Source organism: Podarcis pityusensis (genome assembly GCF_964106645.2).
Source record: "Podarcis pityusensis genome assembly, chromosome: 8".
Taxonomy (NCBI): Eukaryota; Metazoa; Chordata; class Lepidosauria; order Squamata; family Lacertidae; genus Podarcis; species Podarcis pityusensis.
In genome coordinates, this window is record NC_138033.1 from 4,913,482 (window position 1) to 4,938,254 (window position 24,773).

At 50.7% G+C, this 24,773-nt stretch overlaps 1 protein-coding gene across 2 annotated transcripts; it reads left to right on the top strand.

Moving 5' to 3' along the window:
* The first annotated feature begins 5,827 nt into the window (after nt 1-5,827).
* COQ8B (coenzyme Q8B) lies at nt 5,828-23,854 on the top strand. Of its 2 annotated transcripts, none has more exons than XM_081018881.1 (14): nt 5,828-6,205; nt 8,560-8,874; nt 9,300-9,366; nt 9,936-10,013; nt 10,656-10,778; nt 12,052-12,137; nt 12,383-12,523; nt 12,724-12,805; nt 15,052-15,145; nt 16,511-16,652; nt 18,077-18,184; nt 18,282-18,347; nt 19,856-19,942; nt 22,281-23,854. In XM_081018881.1, exons 1-14 carry the CDS (start codon nt 6,068-6,070, stop codon nt 22,581-22,583), a joined length of 1,830 nt encoding a protein of 609 aa, XP_080875007.1. In that variant the 5' UTR covers nt 5,828-6,067; the 3' UTR covers nt 22,584-23,854. The 2 variants fall into 2 exon arrangements, with proteins under 2 accessions (XP_080875007.1, XP_080875008.1); XM_081018882.1 differs by having other exon boundaries at nt 8,563-8,874.
* Nucleotides 23,855-24,773: the final 919 nt, after the last annotated feature.

Below are 24,773 nucleotides of genomic sequence, written 5' to 3' on the forward strand. Positions count from 1 at the left end.
GGTATACACATTTAATTACATATTCAGTAATGTTATTAATAAACATAAGAGTCAAGATAGCTCTGGGACTGCTCTGTGAACTCAAATAAAGTGTCTGTCTCCCCGCCCCCCGGGAATATTTCAATATTTTGAAAAGTGAAGGATTGGTTTTCTCTGGAACATGTGCCCACTAGGTGTTCACCTTAAAATCTGTGTAACAGTTCTCAGTGGTGCATACTCTGACTGGCAGCTGGCTGTACTGTCAAATTTTTCAGCACTCCCTGAATTTCTTGGTGACTGACCTTGAACCTGAAAACTTCTGCATGCAAGGAAGAGGCTGTGCCACTGAGCCACAGCCCTTGTCAAACATTTTGCAGGTGTTGTAGGGCCCTTAAGTCTCACCAGCCCCGGCCAGCAGGGCCAATGGTCAGGGATGGTGAGGGATTGTAATAAATGAAAATCTGCCCTAATTCCCTTATGGGGAACACAAGAGCCCTGATAGAGTCCTTTGCAGGTTCTCCATTAGTAGGAGAAAATAACAGAGGCCAAGCAGAGAATATTGAGAAGCAAAGCAGCTCGTAAGCCTGATCTTTATTGAACTGTTGCAACAGGGTGCTCCCCTCACACGCAGGAGAAGGAGGAGGACCCCAAACCAAGGTGTGCCTGCCCTTATATTTGTTGTTGTTGTTTAGTCGTTTAGTTGTGTCCGACTCTTCGTGACCCCCTGGACCAGAGCACGCCAGGCACTCCTGTCTTCAACTGCCTCCCACAGTTTGGTCACACTCATGTTGGTAGCTTCGAGAAAACTGTCCAACCATCTCGTCCTCTGTCGTCTCCTTTTCCTTGTGCCCTCAATCTTTCCCAACATCAGGGTCTTTTCCAGGGAGTCTTCTCTTCTCATGAGGTGGCCAAAGTCTTGGAGCCTCAGCTTCAGGATCCATCCTTCCAGTGAGCACTCAGGGCTGATTTCCTTAAGAATGGAGAGGTTGGATCTTCTTGCAGTCCATGGGTCTCCTCCAGCACCATAATTCAAAAGCATCAATTCTTTGGCGATCAGCCTTCTTTATGGTCCAGCTCTCACTTCCATACATCACTACTGTGAAAACCATAGCTTTTACTATACAGAGCTTTGTTGACAAGGTGATGTCTCTGCTTTTTAAGATGCTGTCTAGGTTTGTCATTGCTTTTCTCCCAAGAAGCAGGCGTCTTTTAATTTCGTGGCTGCTGTCACCATCTGCAGTGATCATGGAGCCCAAGAAAGTAACATTATAAATTACCTGCCTTGGAGCTGAAGACCACCCCCAGAAACATCATACATAACATCACAGAAGGGGTGTAGCTCAAGACCACCCCGCAGACACATCATACCTACATCACAGAAGAGGCGGTCTACAACAGAAATCTGAGTGTGTTGTTTATCTCCTGTCTGGTATGTTACCTGTTAATGCTCACTTGATTGGAAACCCTGGGGAGCCTGGCCAGTCTTTTGTAATGATAAATACTTAGTTCCTGGGCCAGGTCACAGGCTCACCCTATTCATACACAGACATACCCTTAAGACAGGATTTGTGAAGGAAAAGACAATGGGGAGGCTTGTCCATTTTCCTTGACCTTGCAGAGAAATCATGTGGTCAGTCTGGGAGTCAAAATGGTTTCAGGGCTGTTTTCCTGTGCTGCTTCAGACATATGGTTTATATATTTATGTACGTGTTTGCTTGGTACATTTATGAACATTTATTATATATATATATAAGACCTTAATTTTTTTATTTCAGGATGCAGCCCAGGGGTTAGCCATCCCATAAACACACAGATCACATCCCTTGTGGGGGCCTCTATCCTTATAGCACCACGCCTTCTGGAAGAAATGTTTAGGAATGAGCGTATTGTAGTATAATCCCAAGAGGTTTTCATTCGATTTTGGAATTTCGGGACCTGACTCATCCAAGGCTGATGTTCACAAACTTGAGCCAAATGTTTTATCCACAATATGTGCAGGCAGGAATTGTGAGCTGGGAAAATCCGAGGTCTTGTTAAATGCCTGGTGCTTTTCCTGATTCCCCGTGACTTGCTTCCTCCTGAGTCACTGATGGCAGCCTTGCGATTCCGCCCCTTCCAAATCTCCATCTGATACTTTCCATCTGCTTTGCATTCACGATCCCAGCTTTTTCCAGGATGCTGCTGAGGACATCTTACTCCCAGGCTGCTCAAGCGCTGGACCAAAATATCGGTTCCACTTCCAGCTGCTTTGTGCGCAGACGGGAAGTCCCTCACGAGAGCCATGTCTTTTCGGATAAGCTTGAGAATGGCAGGAAATGTCGCTGTACCACCACCTGGGTGGCAGAGGAGAAGGCAGCCAAAACAGGCAGACAGTGATACAGTGAACCATAGAATTGGAAGGGACCCCCAAGAGTCATCTAGTCCAACCCTCTGCAATGCAGGAAATCTGCCTGGAATCTGTCGTTGGATGGGCTCAAACCACCAACCTTCTGGTTAACAGAAGTCAAAGCAGTGATGATACACTGGGCTAGAGATTTTGGATATGATATCCAACTTTCATTTGGCCTCTGTTATTTTCTCCGACTGATGGAAAACCTACAAAAGACTCTATAAGGGCACTTGTGTCCCCCATAAGGGAATAAGGGCAGATTTTCGTTTATTACAATATTCATACATTACTGACCATGCAAGACCTTTTGCTTGAAACTATATTGAAATAATAAATACTTCTGGGGTGTTAGGGGAGGGATGGTACCACTGGTGGGAGACAAACTATTCTTCTGGGGTAGTTTGTCCACCTTTGGTCCCCCATCCTGCCCTCTGCTCTCACCTGGCGCTCCTAGAAGCGGTCAGCATGCAATGGTGATCACACCCCGGGAAACAGCTTTGACTGGCCGGCCAAAACAGGCGAGGGGAGCTGATGGGTCTCAAACCTTCTGCTTGTTAGGGACTGATCCTGCATGTGAAGACTGGCTCTGGCAGATGGAGTGGACCGGGCCAAGGGTGAGTCCAAAGGTCGAGAAGGTGGTTTCTGATTAGAATATTTGTGTGAGATTGCATGGGAAAAATACAGAATGACAGATACAATCTTGCTTAAAATGTATATAGGAAGTGCAGCGTAAGCGATAGAAGTCAATCAATGAAATTTTATTATTATTTTCATATTGAGATATTTGTAGAATAAACTTGGAAGAAATTCTTGCAACTTTTCTTCTTCTTTTCTCTTTCTTTCTTCTTTTTTTCTTTTAGTTTGTTCCTTTTTTCATATATATATGCTTATTTGAAATATATATGTATTTGCAATATTTTGCTTATATTTTGTAACAATTACTGTATGTTAAATATTTTTTTTAAAAAAGGTGGTTTCTGCACGGGCTTTAGGGAAGTGACGGTCAGGTGGGGCTTGCCCACCTGGGAAGGGAGCCCATTTAGGAGAAGGAAAACTCTGATCCTAAATCTCCACTGCCTTGTGGGATATCCTCTGGAGAAGAAAAAAGTAAGGAGTAAACTCTACACCATGGGTAGGCAAACCAAGGCCCGGAGTCCGGATCTGGCCCAATCGCCTTTTAAATCGGCCAGTGGACGGTCCAGAAATCAGTGTGTTTTTACATGAGTAGAATGTGTCCTTTTATTTAAAATGCATCTCTGGGTTATTTGTGGGGCATAGGAATTCGTTCATGCCCCCCAAAAAGCGAGTGTGGCCCCCCACAAGGTCTGAGGGACAGTGGACCGGCCCACTGCTGAAAAAGTTTGCTGACCCCTGCTCTACAGAAATCCAGAGCGGAGTCCTTAAGGCAGTTGGACGCGCCTTGTACGCCTCCTTCTGGCAACTCCTGCAGCCAAGTGGGTACCCAACGTCTTGCTCCGGACCTCATCAGGAAGGCCAAGAGGGGGGCCTTGTCACAAAGATAGCCTAGATCCTTCTGGCTGTGATAGGAATTTTGAGGTCTTAGATATATGGTAATGTTCATAACCGCACATACATCGATCAGCACAGGAAGACCGACCTGAAGCCATTTTGATTCCTAAACTGAGCAAATGTTTTCTCTGCAAGGTCAAAGTGGGAAACCTCCCCATTGTCTCTTTCCTCACAAATCCTGTCTTAAGGGCACATTTAAGATATGAATAGGGTGTGAGCCTGTGACCTGGCCCAGGAACTAAGTATTTATCATTACAAGAGACTGGCCAGGCTACCCAGGAAATCCAATCAAGTAACCTGCCAGACAGGAGATAAACAAGGACAGGAGAAAAACAATATTCAAATTTCTGTTTATGTGATGTAGGTGTGATGTATCTGAGGGGTGGTCTTAGGTTACACCCCTTCTGTGATGTATGTATGATGTTTCTGGGGGTGGTCTTGATCTACAGGGTGGCAATTTCAAAAGTCTTTATACGGCCTGGAAGCCATTTTTCTGGGTCCCTCGTCTCTCTTGAGGGTGAGGGGAGCACCCTGTTGCAACAGATCAATAAAGATCAGGCTTACTAGCTGCTTTGCTTCTCAATATTCTCTGCTTGGCCTCTGTTATTCTCTCCTACCGATAGGGAACCTATGTAAGGACTCTATATGGGCTCTTGGATACCCCATAAGGGAAAGGGGCAATTTTTGTTTACAACACGGCACAGGCTTGCACCCAGGGATGTCAATTTGGTGCTGCTAAAACCACAAAGGAGGCAGTAGTTGCAAGAGTCCAGCCTCTGCAGCCACAGGGGGGCGCTGTTGTTCTCCAGGGAGCGGTTCTCAACCTGTGGATCCCCAGATGTTGGACTACAACTCCCATCATCCCTGAGTTCTGGCCTTGCTAGCTAGGGGTGAGGGGAGTTGTAGTTCAACAACATCTGGAGACCCACAGGTTGAGAAAGCTATTTCATGGACACATCCTCACTTTTGAAGTTTAAAAAGGAAGAGAAGGGGGCAGCGACGAACAATTCCTTCCTTGCACGTCCCCTTCGCCTCCTCCAGCACCCACCCACCCCCAGCTCCACCCCATGTTGTGCTGCTGGGACAGGCCGAATCCTGCAAGGGTGCTGCACCCAGAAAAGGGGATTCGAACGCAAGGCAGGAGATCCCTGGGGCCAAGCCCTCCTTCCTGGCCGATTCGAGGTAGGGCAGCGCCCCCTAGTGAAACCCAGTGCCTCTATTTGAGTGGTTCTCAAGCTGTGGGTCCCCAGATGTTGTTGGACTACAACTCCCATCATCCCTGAGCTCTGGCCTTGCTAGCTAGGGGTGATGGGAGTTGTAGTTCAACAACATCTGGGGACCCGGTTTGACTTCAACCCCCCCCCTCCGCTCGCCATTGTCTCTTGAGACCGACGGATGCTAACAGCAATACAAAGTCCTTCTTCCCACGGCGCCTAGTTAAACGGTGGAACTCCCTGCCCCATGAGCCAGCCTGGGTGGCTTTAAGAGCGGATTCCAAAGATTCACGGAGGAGGAGAGGGCTAGGGAGATAGTTGCCCCTGTGCCCGGATCCTGATCACGGGTTTCCCCCGAGAGCTGTTTTGCAAGGCCACCGGGAGATCAGGAGGCTTCACCCGACAGGCTGCATCTCTTTCTAATATTGCCAACCCGCCCGGGGATCTTCGGGCGGGCGATAAGTTAAAAACGTAACCTAAGAATAGCAGCGCGGCCTCCCTCCTCCCGTCCCGTGGCAGCGAGTTCCACCGGCCACGGATTCCTCCTGAATGGGCGCGGGAACGGGGGCGGGGCGAGCGGGAGAGAAATGAATGAATCAAAGCGGGCGGGGGCGGATCCTCGAACCCTGATTGGCCGACGCCTTCCAGCGCCCGGGAAAGCACGCGGGGCCGCTGATTGGACGCCCGCCGCGCCCGTCCGGAAGGGAGGCGGGACTAGCCGGATCCGGAAGCAGATGCCGGTGGCCAGAGGAGGGGAGAAGCGAGCGGCGAGGGTCGGACCGCGGTGGGAACAGCCTCCTCCCCATACCCGGACCTGGTGACCTTTGACCCCGCTCTTTTTTTGGGGGGGTCTTTCTCATTCACCCGAACCCCTCTCTCTTGGCGCCCTTTGACCTTTGACCCCCCTCCGGGCCCTTGGACTTGGGGCCCCTCCTCTCTCCCCCCCCCGGCCGAGATGCCTTGGAAGCGGGGGCTCCGGTTCCTGGGGAGCTGCTCTGCGGGGAGGGTCGCCCCTGAGGGGGCCAGGCTGGCACGACCCCCCTCCGGGACCCACAGCTCCGAGGGGAGACCTGACAGCTGCAGGAAGAGGAGGGTGAGTCAGTGGGGGGGTGTGGAAGTGGTGTGTGTGTGTGGAGAGTCTTGGGCTGGGGCTCTGGGCACCAACCCACACGTCAGAAGGACCCTGCTGGGTCAGGGTCAAGGGTCCAGCACCCAGTGCTCATTCATAAGTGTGCAACAAGTCTCGCAAGTGTGCAATGCCCTTGTGAGCGTGAAACTGCACACCGGCCTCTATGATTGCGCTGATCCCCGCAGGGCAGAGGCCTCTGTGCGGCTGCTTTTATTTAATATGTTGCATCTGCAGCCCTCCTTTGTTCCTCCAGTGGTCCTTCTCCCTACCCCTTTATTTAATCCCCACGACAACCACAACCCTGCGAGGTGAGTTAGGCTCAGAAAAGGCAGCGGCTGTCCCCCAAGATCCAAAGTGGGAATTCGAACCCCAGCCTCTCCCAGTCTGACACTTTAACCACTATGCCATTACTGCCTCCCTGCTGGAAGAGGGTCATGGATGCTGACTCTGACCAAAGGTGGCTGGAGAGCAGGGCTGAAATGGCCTTTGAAACACCTGCCCTTAACTCCTGGCTTCAGGGATGAAAATCAGCTCCAAGAGACGGACCCAACCGGTTAAGCATGTTGACGCCTGCAGCCAAAATAGAAATCGCTTGCCACTTAAATAGCAGGCAATGTGTTGTGTGCTCTTCTCTACACAACCTAGGGAGGTCACTACTATGGGGAAGTGAGGGGTTTGGAGGAGGATGCTCTTATTATTGTGTATTTAATTTGTATACTGTCCTTCATCCATAGATGTGTCCACATGGCACAAGTCCAATCCGCTTCCTGTAAAGGTAAAGGGACCCCTGACCATTAGGTCCAGTCATGGCCGACTCTGGGGTTGCCGCGCTCATCTCGCTTTACTGGCTGAGGGAGCCGGCATACAGCGTCCGGGTCATGTGGCCAGCATGACTAAGCCGCTTCTGGTGAACCAGAGCAGCGCACGGAAACGCAGTTTACCTTCCCGCTGGAGCAGTACCTGTTTATCTACTTGCACTTGGACGTGCTTTTGAACTGCTAGGTTGGCAGGAGCAGGGACCGAGCAACAGGAGCTCAACCCATTGTGGGGATTCGAACCGCCGACCTTCTGATCGGCAAGTCCTAGGCTCTGTGGTTTAACCCATGGCGCCACCTGCATCCCAATCCGCCTCCTGGTGAACACACAAAAGCCACTCTGCCTTGTGGAGCCCAGGATGTCCACCTCCACTGGGAACTGCTGTCCCAATATTATATATTTTTATAGATAGATAGATGCATGTCTAGCACACAGGCAGGCTCAGTTTTCCCTGCTGGGTAATGGCCTTGAAAGCTCAAAAAGCAGAAAACGAGGTCACCTTTTCCCTGGATGTTCAACTGCTCCATTACTTGACGTCTGCAATTTCCATTCGGGGGGGGGGGGGATGTGGCACATGTGTGACTCCCTGCCCCATGCAGGCTGGTTTAGCCTTCCATTGATAATAATAATAATAATAATAATAATAATAATAATAATAATAATTTATTATTTGTACCCCGCCCATCTGGCTGGATTTCCCCAGCCACTCTGGGTGGCTTCCAACAAAGATTAAAAATACATAAAAATGTCACACATTAAAAACTTCCCTGAACAGGGCTGCCTGCCTTCAGATGTCTTTTAAAAGTCTCGTAGTTGTTGTTCTCTTTGACATCTGGTGGGAGGGCATTCCACAGGGCAGGTGCCACTACCGAGAAGGCTCTCTGCCTGGTTCCCTGTAGCTTTGCTTCTCTCAGGGAGGGAACCGCCAGAAGGCCCTTGGCACTGGACCTCAGTGTCCGGGCTGGACGATGGGGGTGGAGATGCTCCTTCAGGTATACTGGGCTGAGGCCGTTTAGGGCTTTAAAGGTCAACACCAACACTTTGAATTGTGCTTGGAAATGTGCTGGGAGCCAATGTAGGTCTTTCAAGACCTGTGTTATGTGGTCTCGGCGGCCGCTCCCAGTCCCCAGCCTAGCTGCCGCATTCTGGATTAGTTGCAGTTTCCGGGTCACCTTCAAAGGTAGCCCCACGTAGAGCGCATTGCAGTAGTCCAAGCGAGAGATAACCAGAGCATGCACCACTCTGGCGAGACAGTCTGCGGGCAGGGAGGGACAGCTGCCCTGGACACAGAATTGACCTGTGCTTTGCCCTCCTCTGCCCCCTCAATATTGGGGGGCTGGCGCTAAGCGCCCTGCTAAGGAATATTGAGGGGGCTAATGAAACCTCTGTCCCTGAGAGTTGGCGCACCTGATCCCAGCGCTTTAGAAGAAATTGGGTTTTGGCGGCTGAGAGTTCTGTGTCCTGGACCCGGCAGGAAACTGCAATCTGCTTTCTGCTTTTAGCAGGAAACCGTGGTGCTCCCAGCATCTCCTTGGGAAGAGCAGGAAAACCTGCCTTGCCCGGGAAGGTGGTTCCTGCAGGGGGCAAACTCTTGTCACACCGCAAGCGCCACAGGATGGGCTGCCGATCGTTCCGGTGACCAGCCGCTTCCCATGCCCACAGGGGCACCCGGGCTTTGGGGAGTCTCCAGCTCTGGTTGCCCCCGTCTGATTCATCAGAGTGCGCCGCTTCGAGGTCTCACGGTGGAGGACATCCAGAAGGCGAGGGAGTCTCGTCCGAGGAAAGACCAGGAGAGTCTGGGCAAAATGAGGCAGAAGGTAAGGCCTGGGTCTCGTGGGGAGGGGGGAGTGGGTGGCTTGAACCCTGAGCCCGCCAGAATCCAGCAGGGATGCAATGTTTGGCACAACGCTTAAGGCAGAAGTTTCCAAACGTTCCCTGTTTGTGACACACTTTTTCGTTTCGCAACACACCCACATGCTGCGGCACACAGTTTGGAAAGCTCTGGGTTAAGGTGTATGCACAGGTAATGCTGCTAATTGCTGCTGTTGGTTCAGATCGCAACTCTAGAAACTTTATGCTTAAGAGCATAAAAATAAGCTGGTTGGACGCGCCAAGGTGGACCCATCTTGCCTTAACGTTCTGTTCCCAGATGTTTCTGGAGCGCTCACAAGAGGGGGTGAGCCTTCCTTGTCCCCCAACATCTGGCTGGCTTAACTTTTCTGCTGTCTGCTTTGTTCCTCAGCTCAGCGAGAGAGCCCGCGAGCGGAAAGTACCAGTGACCCGCGTTGGACGCCTTGCGAATTTTGGAGGTGAGATCCTTCAGGTGGCAGCATTCGCAGTTGAGGATTTGTTGCATCACAGAGAATGCCAGGGTGATGCAACTGGATTTTGCCATTCGTTTGCATGCTTTGCTGCCATTGGTTTGGCTGCTGTGATGTCACGGAATGTTTAGACAGACGCCAGTTGCTCAGAGGAAAGGGCCAGTCGTGGAACGTTGTAAACGGCTGCAGGAGCATGGACGTTGAATGCACATCTACAAAAACTAACTTGGACAGGTCCTTGAATTGTAGCAAGTTCCCCCCTGAAAAAGAAGTATTAAACTATCACAATAAATCTTGTCATTTGGGAATTGGAGAGGGCTGAGAATGAATGGCTTGAAATGAATATTCCACTCACAAAATTACAATCCTAAGCATTTCATGAGAACGATCCTAATGTAATTTATGTTTGCAGATTAGACCTTCCTATGGGTACCACATTGGTGGGGAGGGGCATCTGGAGCTGGTGGTGGGAGAGACTGGGCTGAGGGGGGAGACTGGACTCATTTTATTCCCCGCCCCCCCCATCTGCCATTCATACAATCCTTTCTCCCTTCCAGGTCTGGCTGTGGGCCTGGGCTTCGGAGCCTTGGTGGAAGTGGCGAGGAACTCCCTTAACGGGGAGCAAAAAATCAAGGGTAAGGAAGGTGCAAGAGAAGGGCCTGCCCTGTGCATTCATGATCTCTTGCACATGTGTGTGCGAGGCCACAAGGGGCTGCTTTTAAGGAATTGGAGGGCCGGTGTGCGTGGCTGGGGCTGGCCTTGCCTCAAAAAGTGGCTGGACTCTTCTGCTCTCAAGAGAAGAGGATGTGAGACCAGCTGGGCCCCCTTTGGCCTGACCTAGCAGGATAATAATAATAATAATAATAATAATGATAAAGCATTCGTACCTCGGGTTACATACGCTTCAGGATACATACGCTTCAGGGCTGAGTTTCCCCAGCCACTCTGGGTTGCTCCCAATCGAGTGTTAAAAACAATACAGCATTAAATATTAAAAACTTCCCTCAACAGGGCTGCCTTCAGGTGTCTTTTAAAGAGAAGATAGCTGCTTATTTCCTTCACATCTGAAGGGAGGGCGTTCCACAGGGCGGGCGCCACCACCAAGAAGGCCCTCTGCCTGGTTCCTCACTTATTGCAATGAGGGAACCGCCAGAAGGCTCTCGGAGCTGGACCTCTGTCTGGGCTGAACGATGGGGGTGGAGACACTCATATTCTGCTCCCATGAGAGACCTGCTACCCCAGGCACAAGCGAATCTTTCTTCCCTCCCCCTCTGCAGACGCAAGCTTCCTGCTGGACTCCAACCCCTTCCTGTCGGAAGCAAACGCTGAGCGGATAGTGGATACCCTCTGCAAGATGCGTGGGGCTGCCCTCAAGATTGGCCAGATGTTGAGCATTCAAGGTATCGGGGGGAGAATGGGGTGTTCCCATTTCCTTCCTGCATCTTCCCGTGGGGGGGATGCTCAGAATCGATGGGAGGGTTGGTGGGACTGCTGGCTGGTTGGCAAAGAGGTCCGCCCCCGCAAGCCTGGAACGTTATAAAATAATAATACAGTGGTACCTTGGGTTACAGACGCTTCAGGTTACATATGCTTCAGGTTACAGACTCCGCTAACCCAGAAATAGTGCTTCAGGTTAAGAACTTTGCTTCAAGATGAGAACAGAAATCGTGCTCCGGCGGCACAGCAGCAGCAGGAGGCCCCATTAGCTCAAGTGGTGCTTCAGGTTAAGAACAGTTTCAGGTTAAGAAAGGACCTCCAGAACGAATTAAGTACTTAGCCCGAGGTACCACTGTAATAGTTTATTATTTATACCTCATCTGGGTGGGTTTCCCCAGCCACTCTGGGCTGCTCCCAGCAGAATACTAAAAACAGAATAAAACTTCCCTAAACAGGGCTGCCTTCTGATGTCTTCTAAAAGTCAGATAGTTGTTTATTTCCCTGACATCTGGTGGGAAGGCGTTCCACAGGGTGGGTGCCACTACCGAGAAGGCCCTCTGCTTGGTTCCCTGTAACCTCACTTCTCACAGTGAGGGAGCCACCAGAAGGCCCTCGGAGCTGGACCTCAGTGTCTGGGCAGAACGATGGAGGTGGAGATGCTCCTTCAGGTATACTGGACCGAGGCCATTTAGGGCTTTCAAGGTCAGCACCAACACTATGAATTGTGCTTGGAAACATACTGGGAGCCAGTGTAGGTCTTTCAAGACCAGTGTTATGTGGTCTTGGCGGCCGCCCCCAGTCACCAGTCTAGCTGCTGCATTCTGGATTAGTTGCAGTTTCCGGGTCACCTTCAAAGGTAGTCCCATGTAGAGCGCATTGCAGTAGTCCAAGCGGGAGATAACCAGAGCATGCACCACCCTGGCAAGACAGTCTGCAGGCAGGGAGGGTCTCATCCTGCGTACCAGATGAGATGAAGCTGATAGACAGCTGCCCTGGACACAGAATTGACCTGCGCCTCCATGGACAGCTGTGAGTCCAAAATGACTCCCAGGCTTCGCACCTGGTCCTTCAGGGGCACAGTTGCCCCATTCAGGAACAGGGAGTCCTCCACACCCATCAAAGGACTGCCCTCCCGAGCCAAAACCAAAGAGCCTCTCCAGGCCAGCAGGGTGGGTTGCAGCACTGCAAATGATATTTAAAAAACAGTTTCTTTGGGACGCCCGCTTCTCCCCACAGACAACAGCTTCATCAGCCCCCAGCTGCAGCAGATCTTCCAGCGCGTCCGACAAAGCGCCGACTTCATGCCGCCCTCTCAGATGATGGTGCGTTGCCGTGGGGTGGGGCAGGGGGCTGGGAGGGAAGCCGCCTTTGCCCTCCGCCTGTGGTTGGGTGGGAGGGTTGGCATGGATGCTCTGAGCAGGGAAGTCCGGCTCAGCTGCCACACTGAGACGCTGCCAGCGCAGGGAGATGCCCGCGGGGTTTGCCTCAGTCCAGGTGGCAGCCGCTGATGGTGTGAGGCAGCTCTCCAGCATGTTGCTCCAGGGAGACTCTGCTCTTCCCCTTCCAGGGCGTTTTAGTGGAAGAACTGGGCACTGACTGGCGGGACAGAGTCGCCTCCTTTGAGGAAACGCCCTTTGCGGCCGCCTCCATCGGCCAAGTCCACCTTGGGGTGCTGAAGGACGGGACTGAAGTGGCCATGAAGATCCAGGTAAATGTTGACCCAAACGTGGAGAAGTTGCCGGGATTTGAACCCAGGACTGTGCAAGGAAGATGCTCTGGCCACGGGGCGAGGGCAGCGCCTGTAGGGAGAGACTTTGACTGCGAGGCAAGTCTCTGGTCTGCTGGGGTAGGAAGCCCTTGGCAGCGCAGCCGGTCTTGACGTTCCGTCTCCCTCCTCTCCTCCTGCAGTATCCAGGCATTGCTCAGAGCATCCGAAGTGATGTGGATAACCTGTTGGTGGTGCTCAAGATGAGCATGATGCTCCCAGAAGGTAAGGAGAACGCAAGGTGAGCCAAAGAGGGCCCATCTAGTCCCATCTTCTCTCTTCCTCTTCATCATCATCATCATCATCATGTTGTTGTTGTCGTTTAGTCGTGTCCGACTCTTCGTGACCCCATAGACCAGAGCACGCCAGGCACTCCTGTCTTCCACTGCCTCCTGCAGTTTGGTCAAACTCATGCTGGTAGCTTCGAGAACACTGTCCCACCATCTCGTCCTCTGTCATCCCCTTCTTCTTGTGCCCTCAATCTTTCCTAACATCAGGGTCTTTTCCAAGGAGTCTTCTCTTCTCATGAGGTGGCCAAAGTATTGGAGTCTCAGCTTCAGGATCTGTCCTTCCAGTGAGCACTCAGGGCTGGTTTCCTTCAGAATGGAGCGGTTGGATCTTCTTGCAGTCCATGGGACTCTCAAGAGTCTCCTCCAGCACCAGAATTCAAAAGCATCCATTCTTCGGCGATCAGCCTTCTTTATGGTCCAGCTCTCACTTCCATACATCACTACTGGGAAAACCATGGCTTTAACTAAACAGACATCATCATCATCATAAATTTTATTTATACCTTGCCCTCCCCAGCCAAGACCGGGCTCAGGGCTTGCTAACACCAAATATAAAACAATTGATTGAAATACAGCTTAAAAACAAGATTAAAATACAACATTAAAATGCAGCCTCATTTCAGTGGAAACTCAGTTTTGGGGGGATGAAAATGTCAAGTCTTCACCAAGGCTAACTATCCAGACTGGTCCCACGTGGGCCAGAAAAAAGCCAGGGAAGTCCCCAAATAGGAGTTCCAACACAGGAGGAGAAAGGAAAGAGGGGGAGGGAATCAAGTTGATTCCGAACCAAAGGCCAGGCAGAACAACTCTGTCTTACAGGCTCTGTGGAAAGAAATCAGATTTTTTGAAAAAAAAGTTTTTATTTGATTTTACAGGTATAAATTTATAACAAAACCAAATACATATCCATATAGAGAGATTTATCTGAATCGAGACTTCCCGCCCAATCCCTTCCATGGGTCTTATTGTCAACATTTTCAACAGCATATTATTTCATAATCTATATTTTACATCTGTCCATATTGTCCATAGTATTTGTTACATTACAAGTGAGATTAAAATCCTGTTTTCATCTGCTTCCGATGGACACCTAAATAAATTATAATTCCCCCCCCCCATTATTTCTTGGAAGTTTTTGTCTTCTTGGTCCCTGAGCTTTCCGGTCAGTTTTGCAATTTCAGCGTAGTCTAATAGCTTGGTTTGCTATTCCTCTCTGCTAGGGACTCAATTTCTTCTTTCCATCTCTGGGCTAGTAGCATCCGTGCTGCTGTTGTTGTGTACATGAAGAGTTCCTTTGGGATGTCGGTACCTACAATTCCTAATAAGAAGGCTTCTGGATTCCACCCTCCTAAACTTTATTTAAAACATGTTTTTCAGTTCATTGTATATCATTTCCCAGAAAGCCTTTCTTGCCTTATACCACCACCACATATGATAAAAGTTACCTTCTTTTTCTTTACATTTCCAGCAGGTATTTGTACTTGTTTTATACATTTTTGCTAGCTTACTAGGAGTCAAATACCACCAACACATCATTTTCATATAATTTTCTTTCAGCGTAGGACATGCTGTGAATTTCAAATCTGTTTTCCATAACCTTTCCCAATCCGCAATCTGAATGTTATGCCTCTGACCCCTTGCCCAGTGTATCATTACAGATTTTACCTGTTCACCTTTTGTATGCCATTCCATTCTGTACATTTTCACATCTAGTCCATCTTCTCACAAGGGCCTACCACAGGGGTCAGCAAACTTTTTCAGCAGGGGGCTGGGTCCACTGTCCCTCAGACCTTGGGGGGGGGGCGGACTGTATTTTTTTTGGGGGGGGGGAATGAACGAATTCCTATGCCCCACAAATAACCCAGAGATGCATTTTAAATAAAAGGACACATTCTACTCATGTAAGAACACACTGATTCTCAGACCGTCCGCGGGCCGGATTGAGAAGGCGATTGGACCAGATCCGGGCCCCGGGCCTTAGTTTGCCTACCCATGGCCTACCAGGTAGCAACCTGCAAGCAGGACCTGAGCACCAGAGCTCTCTCCTCCTCCCTGAATCTGTCCAGTCCTCCTTGAGAGCCGTCCAGGTGGATGGCAGGTCTTTCCCTCCTGCACCAGGGAGTTCCCCAGTTTTGTGCTCTCATGGGTGAGCAGCCTCTGCCTGTCTCTGCTTCCTTGCAGGCCTCTTTGCTGACAACACCCTGCAGGTGCTTCAGAAGGAGCTGGAGTGGGAATGCGACTACCAGCGGGAGGCTCAGTGCGCCCGGAAGTTCAGGTACAAATGAATTCATTATTTCGGCCACAGAGCAGTTCCAGCCCACATACAATATCAAGGAAGTCATAAAACACGATAGGGATACATTTGAATTTGCAATTAGGTATAACAGGGACAATACAGATGTAGCAACAGTTAAATATATATATATATATAAATTAAAACTTAGTCACTAACATGTAACCTAAAATTATCATTTAAGGCTTTAATCATTATGATAGCACAGCTTGTTCCCTACGTTTTACGGCAGTCGCACAGAATTTGGCTACCCTTAACGTGATCTCAGGATCCTTGTCCTCTACAAGGGATTTTAGACATTGAAGTTCGGATTCATTTGGAGATTTTTGCATAGCAGGGGTAATAAATACCGAGCGTATATTCCCGTAGAAATGGCATGAGAGACAGTTTCTACCTCCATCAAGCCACAGGGGCAGACACGTTCCGCGTATGGTTTACCCTCGAATCTGCCCTGCAGTAAGGCAGATGGCAGCACGTTGAATCTGGCGAGGGTAAATGACCATCTGTATTTAGGTATTTGTAGGAAGTTCAGGTAGCTGAGAGCAAACCCCTGGCCTGGCCTTGCTCCTCCTGGGAGATTACCCAGCCTTTCAAGACCCTTCGCTGCAAACCCTTCCCCTAACAAGGAAATGCCAGCACGGCTTCCCCGGGCGGTCCTGCTCAAGGCTGCCAGCTCTTGGAATTGACTCGGGAAAGTGGGGAGCTGCCTTGCCCTGAGAGTCAACCCTGGCTGGCAGCAACAGCACGACCTGGTTTCAAGAGTTCTTGCCAGGGACTGAACCCAGGGACTTCTGTCTCCATAGCGGGCGCTGTGCCACACTGAGCCACAGGAGTGGGCGGGAGCTGGGGCAGAGCCCACTATTACTATTTATTTACCGTATTTTTCGCTCTATAAGACGCACCAGACCACCTAGTTTTTGGAGGAGGAAAACAAGAAAAAAAATATTCTGAATCTCAGATGCCAGAACAGTGAGAGGGAGCGCTGCGCAGCGATCCCTCTTGCTGTTCTGGGTTCTGGGATAGCTGTGCAGCCTGCATTCGCTACATAAGACGCACACACATTTCTCCTTACTTTTTAGGAGGGAAAAAGTGAGTCTTATAGAGCAAAAAATACGGTAATTTATGTACCACCCTATACCCGGAGGTCTCAGGGCAGTTCACGTAGAAACATCACAGTATATAAAATAAAAATAAAAGTAATAACCCAGTAATACCTCCTCCAAAGGGAGATGCCTTTTGGGACCTGGCTGGAGGACCCCTGTAGCCTCAGGACCAACCACCCTTTTTTGGGGGGGGGGGCTTGGTGTCTTGCGGCCCTCCCACTTGGTGAATCATCTCTTCCCCCAGGCGCCTCCTGGAAGGAGACCCGTTCTTTGAGGTGCCCAAGGTGGTAGAGGAGCTGTCCACCCACAGGGTCCTGTCGATGGAGCTGGCGGGGGGCGTCCCGCTGGACCGCTGCCAGGATCTCAGCCAGGAGCTGCGGAACGAGGTGAGGCGGGGGCCAGGAATGCAGGGCTCTCTTTACAGAGAAAGCTTGGGTGGAGAAGGAGAGGTTTCTGTGGATGGCGTTACCCCCCAAAACGGAGCGTCTCTATAGGAGATCTTCATAGCATTTGCCCCCCCCCAGGCGGCCGCAGCCCCCTTTCCTGCCTGCCCAGGGAAAGCTACATAAATGCATAGCTGTCAACTGTCCCTTATTTGGCGGGAAACTCCCTTATCCCAGTGCCGTTTCCCGCTGCTGTCCCTTATTGATGATGTCCCTTAAATTTCCCGGGTTTCAAAGGAAGCAGCTCCTCTCCCTCCCTCCCTGCCGGCCAGGCAGGAGGGAGGCTCCAACTGTATTGCTCACCCAATAAGGAGTCTAAGAACGACTGGGGGGTGGAGCTTGCATGCCTTGTGCCGATCAAATCAGCCGCGTTGCCTGGGGACTCGCCTTTGCTCAGCGCTTCCCAGCGGAGAGGTGACGGTGGTTTTCCTTGCTGCATCCCCTTTGCTGGGTTGCTGCGCTGTGGGAACCACCGCTTGAGGCTTCGTTTGGCTGCTGGCTGGGCTTTCTGCCTTTGGCTCGGAGGGGCTCAGATGTTGAACATACCTGTGCCCGAAAAATCCCTTATTTTGGTTGCTGATCCCTTATTTTCGAGGCTGCTGGTCCCTTATTTTCAAATCTGTGAGTTGACAGCTATGCATAAATGCTGCCAAATGGCAAGCACCGAGCAATAGGATGATCTCAAGGCTGCAGATTTCTGGGCCAAGGCATTAAAGGAAACATCTCAAATCCCCGATCGAACTGTTGTGCCTCCTCTGTATTTGGCGCTTTGAAATTGATTTTCTGAAGCCAATAAAGAGATGGGAAAAAAACAAGGAGTTCATCTCTCACAGCGAGAATGTCTCTAGCGAGGTTCTGGGAAACGCTTTAGCTAGTCATTCTCTGGACTAGTGGCACTCAAGAGTCTGGCAGGTAGCCGGGCCAGAAAATAATAATAATAAACAGTCTCTAGTAGGATCTAGTAAAAGAGGAAGAGTTCTTGCAGTATGGTTTGATTTCACATCATTTGTGAACGAGGAGGCAAACGGACGAATGGCCATTCCAGGTTACATGAAAATAAGACACAATTCGCCCATTCTCTTCCATTTTATTCTTGCCATCTCTCCATTCACCTGGTGTACACATGATAAGAAAGCAAGGGAATTAAGATTAACGATTTTGTAAAGTCCACCGTGTGTTCAACATATTGGTAATATTTTTAAAGTATTTATTAAGCCGCAAGATTCGTGTTCTGTGTCTGCCCTGCTGCCGCTTAATGCTTTTCTTCTGGTACCTTTTCTTACTTTCTTCCTTTAAATTTTGCCTTTCCTTCCACTAAAAGTATCTAAAAAATAAAGGGGGGCTCCCTCTCTTCCTTCTCTCCGCAGATCTGTTCCCACATCCTTCGCCTGTGCCTCCGAGAGGTCTTTGAGTTCCGCTTCATGCAGACGGATCCAAACTGGTCCAATTTTTTCTACGATGCCGAGAGGCACAAGGTGGGAGTTTGGGCCGGATTCCCGGGGTGGGGGTGAGATATTTACCAGGTGCGAGAGACTGCAGACGCGTCTAACCCCTCGTCCTCATTCCTCGCAGGTGACCCTGCTGGACTTTGGGGCCAGCCGAGACTTCAGCAAAGAGTTCACTGACAATTACATTGAGGTGAGTACCAGTTATCTTTTTCTCCTCCTTTTACAGCATCTCACATCCCTCCTAAGATAGATGCCTGCTTTCTAGATGGTCCAGGCATCACACAGGTGGGCGTCCACTCGGCCATTGGAAAGGCCAGGGTCTCCATACTAACCCTACCTTAATCCATCAGCCTGAGTCGCCTCTTGCCTGCATGTGTCCATTTAAACTTCCTGGCCTTTTCCATCACCTCCGTAATGTGTTATCCCTGTCGTTTAATAATAATAACAACATACTTCAGAGCATAATAATAATAATAATAATTCTCTTGTTTATATGCCATCCATCTGACTGGGTTTCCCCAGCCACTCTGAGCGGCTCCAAACAAAATATTAAAAATGCAATAAAACATCAGATGTCAAGGAGATAAAGAACTATATTACTTTTAGAAGACATCTGAAGGCAGCCTTGTACAGTGGTGCCTCGGGTTAAGTACTTAATTCGTTCTGGAGGTCCGTTCTTAACCTGAAGCTGTTCTTAACCTGAAGCACCACTTTAGCTAATGGGGCCTCCCGCTGCCGCCGCTCCACCGGAGCACGATTTCTGTTCTCATCCTGAAGCAAAGTTCTTAACCTGAAGCACTATTTCTGGGTTAGCGGAGTGTGTAACCTGAAGCGTATGTAACCTGAAGCGTATGTAACTCGAGGTACCACTGTATCGGGAAGTTTTCAATGGTTGATGTTTTACTATGTTTTATATATGCCATTGGGACGCGGGTGGCGCTGTGGGTTAAACCACAGAGCCTAGGACTTGCCAATCAGAAGGTCGGTGGTTCGAATCCCCACGACGGGGTGAGCTCCCGTTGCTCGGTCCCTGCTCCTGCCAACCTAGCAGTTCGAAAGCACGTCAAAGTGCAAGTAGATAAATAGGAACCGCTCCGGCGGGAAGGTAAACGGCGTTTCCGTGCGCTGCTCTGGTTCACCAGAAGCGGCTTAGTCATGCTGGCCACATGACCCGGAAGCTGTCGGCGGACAAATGCCGGCTTCGTCGGCCCATAGAGCGAGATGAGCGCCGCAACTCCAGAGTCGGTCACGACTGGACCTAATGGTCAGGGGTACCTTTACCTTTACCTTTACCTTTACCTTTATATATGCCATATGCTGCTCAGAGTGGCTGGGGAAACCCAGCCAGATGGGCAGGGTATAAATATTATTATTATTATTATTATTATTATTATTACAGTGCTGCCTTCAGATGTATTCTAAAAGTCAAATAGCTGTTTGACATCTTACAGGAGGGCGTTCCACAGGGCAGGCTACCCAGAAGGCCCTCTGCCTGGTTCCCTGTAACCTCATTCCTAACATAATACACAAAATAATAATAAAATAATAATCCTAATAGCAGCACACACACCCCACGCATATTTAGCGGGTTGGGGAAGTGGGGTTCCAGTGGTGGCTATATAATGTCAGCTGCTGGCTAGAGCAGGGCTGAGCCGCCCAATATCCACCCCTCAGCCCCTCTCTTTCCTCTCGGCAAAGGTGGTGAGGGCCGCGGCGGATGGAGACCGGGCCAAAGTGCTGCAGAAGTCCAAAGACCTCAAGTTCATGACGGGGTTCGAGACTAAGGTGAGTGTGTCTGTCGGGAGATTAATCTCCCCAGCTGCCCCAGGTTGAGCAGGAACCAGCGTTTTGGGTTGGCATTGAGGGGCGTTGGGCAGAGCGGGTGGATTTCAAGAGGCTGTGAGCCAGGAAGGGGGGGCAGGAAGAGGAGGGGAGGTTTAAATCTCCCCCCCACCCTGCCGCCGATCTGCTGCGATGGTCTTTGTCCCTGCCTATCCACCTTAGGCTAGTTTAACAGTCGCAAAGATTCTCAAGGAGCACCAGAGCTCTTGCTGCTTACAGAGAGGAGATTATAAAATGGTATGTGATGTATGGAAGTGAGAGCTGGACCATAATGAAGGCTGATCGCCGAAGAATGGATGCTTTTGAATTTTGGTGCTGGAGGAGACTCTTGAGAGTCCCATGGACTGCAAGAAGATCAAACCAATCCATTCTGAAGGAAATCAGCCCTGAGTGCTCACTGGAAGGACAGATCCTGAAGCTGAGACTCCAATACTTTGGCCACCTCATGAGAAGAGAAGACACCCTGGGAAAGACCCTGATGTTGGGAAAGATGGAGGGCACAAGGAGAAGGGGACGACAGAGGACGAGATGGTGGGACGGTGTTCTCGAAGCTACCAGCATGAGTTTGACCAAACTGCGGGAGGCAGTGGAAGACAGGAGTGCCTGGCGTGCTCTGGTCCAGAGGGTCACGAGGAGGCGGACACGACTAAATGACTGAACAACAACAATCGTGGGAAGAGAGGAAAATATCTCTCTCTCTCTCTCTCTCTCTCTCTCTCTCTCTCTCTCAATCTCTCTCTCTCATAACTCTAGAACTCATGGTCATTGCAATGAAGCTGAATGCAGATAAAAGAAAGACTTTCTTCATGAAGCGCATAAACTGTGGAACTCCCTGCCACAAGAGGCAGTGAAGGCAACCCATCTGGATGGCTTGCACAAATTCACGGAGGAGGAGAGAGCTATTGGCGTCTACTAGCCAGGATGTCAGAGGCAGCGACGCTTCTGGGCACCATTTGCCCTGAACCGCAGCAGAGGAGAGCCCCCTTATCCTTGTGGGTTTCCCCAAAGAGGCATCGTCTCCTTGGCCACTGTGGGAGCAGGACTGGATGGGGCCCCCTTTGGCCTGATCCGGCAGGCTCTTCTCACACTCTTATGGAGCCTCCAGATCCAGCGGCAGTCTGTCTGGAGTCTTCGGTTCTTTTAGGTAGAATAGGAGGCTTTTCTTCTGTAATCCCACAGCCAGGCTCTTCTTAGGAGGGCACCAGGTTTGCAAAGTCTGAGTCCCATACTGTCCGGAGTGGGGTGCCATTCTCTGCCCCCCCTCCTCTGGGCAGTTGCTCCGCCATTCCTGCCATTGGGTGATTTCGTTGGGGGTGGGGGGCTGGCTTGTTTGTTTTAGATTCTTTGAAGGTTTTATGGCAGCGGTTCTCAACCTGTGGGTCCCCAGATGTTGTTGGACTACAACTCCCATCATCCCTGAGCTCTGGCCTTGCTAGCTAGGGGTGATGGGAGTTGTAGTTCAACAACATCTGGGGACCCACAGGTTGAGAAAGGCTGTTTCATGGAAACATCCCCACTTTTGAAGTTTAAAAAAGAAGGGGGCAGCGACGAACAATCCCTTCCTTGCACGTCCCCTTCGCCTCCTCCAGCACCCACCCACCCCCAGCTCCACCCCATGTTGTTCTGCTGGGACAGGCCGAATCCTGCAAGGGTGCTGCACCCAGAAAAGGGGATTCGAACGCAAGGCAGGAGAGCCCTGGGGCCAAGCCCTCCTTCCTGGCCGATTCGAGGTAGGGCAGCGCCCCCTAGTGAAACCCAGTGCCTCTATTTGAGTGGTTCTCAAGCTGTGGGTCCCCAGATGTTGTTGGACTACAACTCCCATCATCCCTGAGCTCTGGCCTTGCTCGCTAGGGGTGATGGGAGTTGTAGTTCAACAACATCTGGGGACCCACAGGTTGAGAAAGGCTGCTTGTGGCCTGCAAGTAGATTCATTTTTTTTATCTCATTCCCCTTACTTATCAAAGCATTCAGTCTCTGCTTTCCCAGGCTAACCATTCCCAGCTCCTTCAACCGTTCCTCATCAGGGTTGGTTTCCAGACCCTCGATCATCTCTGTCTCCCTCTTCTGCCCGCCTTCCTGCTTCTCAACACCCTTCTAAAACTGCGGCATCCAGAATTGGGACACAGGTGGGGTCTGACCAAGGCTGAAGGAAGTGGCAAAGGCAGTCTGCCCATGCCCAGGAACCCCTCTTCCCCTGCCTGTCAGCCCCTGTGGCCCCTGCCTGTGCAGCCAGTCCCAGAAACACCTGCCCTTGGACTGACCTCCCTCCTTCTCCCGGCAGGTGTTTGAGGACGCCCACGTGGACGCCGTGATGATCCTGGGAGAAGCCTTCTCCACGCCGGGCCCCTTCGACTTTGGCACCCAGCGCACCACTCGCTGCATCCAGGACCTCATTCCAGTGATGCTAAAGCACCGACTCAGTCCCCCTCCGGAGGAGAGCTACTCGCTGCACCGCAAGATCGCCGGATCCTTCCTCATCTGCGCACGACTTGGGGCCGCCATCCCCTGCCGGGAGATGTTTGAAGAGGCCTATGCCCGGTACTTGGCCGGGGAGCGGCCAGCTCCCATGGCTGGCAGGGTCTAGGGGGATCCTCCGCTGTTTCCGCGAGTGGATCCTGCAGCTCGCCAGTGGCTGGAACTCTCCGCGAGAGAGCCCTGACCATTCTGCTGCCGGGACAGCTTGTGTGGGGCAGGGGCCCTCTGTGGGGCAGCATCTCGGCCAAGCGGGGGTCTTTCTTCGGACCAGCCGCTGGCCGGTATTAGACCCGCCCTCTAACACAGCCGCCTGGCCTGGCATCTCCATCCTCAACGCCTCTGGCGGCCTCCTCTGAGCAAGGGAAGGGGTAGCGCCAGCTGGCTCTGCCCCACACCCTCGCTTGGCCTCCTGCCCGCTCTCCTGCCCCCTACAGGCCCCGTGTCCCTAGGGCAGCAATAGCTGAGGTGCCGCTGCCGCCCAAAAGCGTACGGTCAAATCAGCGGGGTTTGGCACTCCCTGCAGTCGACTCCCTTGGAGGAACCGACGGTTCTCATTGCCAAGCAAAGAGGCTTGAAGAAGCTCAAGTGATTTGGGCGCTGTCAGTCTCCCGGGAATGATAAAAGAGCTTCGCTGCTGCTCCCAAGGAGATCCATCCTTCCCCATGTCCCTTTCCGGTTCCTAACTCCAGCCAGGAGAGTCCTGGCTTCCTCCATCTGTGGCCTTTGGAGCAGGAAGACATGAGCGCTGTTAGACTGCCCTTGAGCTGGGGCTTGTCCCACCCGTGAAAGGGACCCCTCCCCTCCTTCTGCTTTTAATATATAAACTTGGGTGTGACTTTAAGCTGGGGCAGCTAGACGAAGGCTTAAGTGTTGTAAAAGAGAGAAAGGCAGCGAGAGATCTGGGGGGAGAGGGATCTGGCAGAAGCAACTGGGTCTCGGGCCTGACTTGGGTGGCCAAAGTGTGTGTGTGTCTGTATGTGTCTCTGCCCATTACAGCTACCGGGTGTTTTTTAAAATGAAAAAACGGTGTCCGTGTGTTTTCTCTGCCATCCAAACGGGGAGGTTTCTGAGGACCAGAAAAGCAAGCGGCCATTCCTTGTGGGCCAAAAGCGGACAGGGAAGCCACGAGTTGCAGTTTGGGGGCATTTTTGCGCAGGGAGGGCCTCCCAGCCCCACCCCAGAGTGTCCAAAACAGCCAGCACCCAGTCTGGGAAATGAAAGAAGCATCTGATCCATCAGAATGACCTGTCACACTTCTGCAAATTTAGCAAGGCTTTTCACTGCTTGGTATCTGTTTTTATTGGAGAAGGAGCTCCTCCCTCTCTCTCTCTCTCTATATATATAATCTTTTTTAAAGCTCAGATAAATGCTTTGATATTGTCCTGTGGCTCTGACGTCTTAGCTCCTCATCCTTGCTTAATTTTTTAAAAATTTTTAGGGCAGAGGGAGTGGCTGAAGAATGGAAAAGTTGAAAACAAATAGGGAGAAACATAGCACATCTCATTAGACAACGATCACATACTTGATGACCCCATCTGTGGGGAAATTATATTAGGATAATCAAATCCGAAAGACACAAGGAAATGAGAGAAAGGCGTATATAGAAACAAAACTAAGGTTAGGAATAATTAAGAGAGAGGGCAGCGCGGAAGGGAGAAAAGAAAGGGGGAGAGAAAGGAGAAAGAAAACAGAAAGAGGGAGGATGAAAAGAGGCAACTGATTTCTGGGACTAAAATGTGTTAGAAATGTGATTTACCATATTTTTTGCTCCATAAGACGCACTTTTTCCTTCCTAAAAAGTTAGGGGAAATGTCTGTGCGTCTTATGGAGCGAATGTGTGGTCCCTGGAGCCAAATTGCCCAGGGGCGAAAAGCAGATCGTGCTTTTTTTTTTTTTTTAGAAAGAGGGAAGGGGGTGTTGAAACAAAGCTGCTGATTGGCAAGCGATCGGGAGGGAGATAAGGGATGCTAGCAATAAAGGAGGCTGCCTGGGAGGGGGGAGGTAAAAGCCCATGGATCCTCAGGATTTTTGCATTGGGTCACCCTAAATTCACCATCAGATCACGTAGCATGTCCATGGCTACAGCCTGCACCAAAAAAATCACGCACCCACTGTTTTGTGGGGCCGCAATGGTGCAAAAATGTGGTTACAAAGCATGGATCCCCATGGATTCTCAGGATTTTTGCATTAAGCTACCCCAAACTCACCATCAAATCACATGTCTGTGGCCACAGCATGAGCCACAAAAATCATACATCCACTGTTTCGTTCAGAATATTTTTTTTCTTGTTTTCCTCCT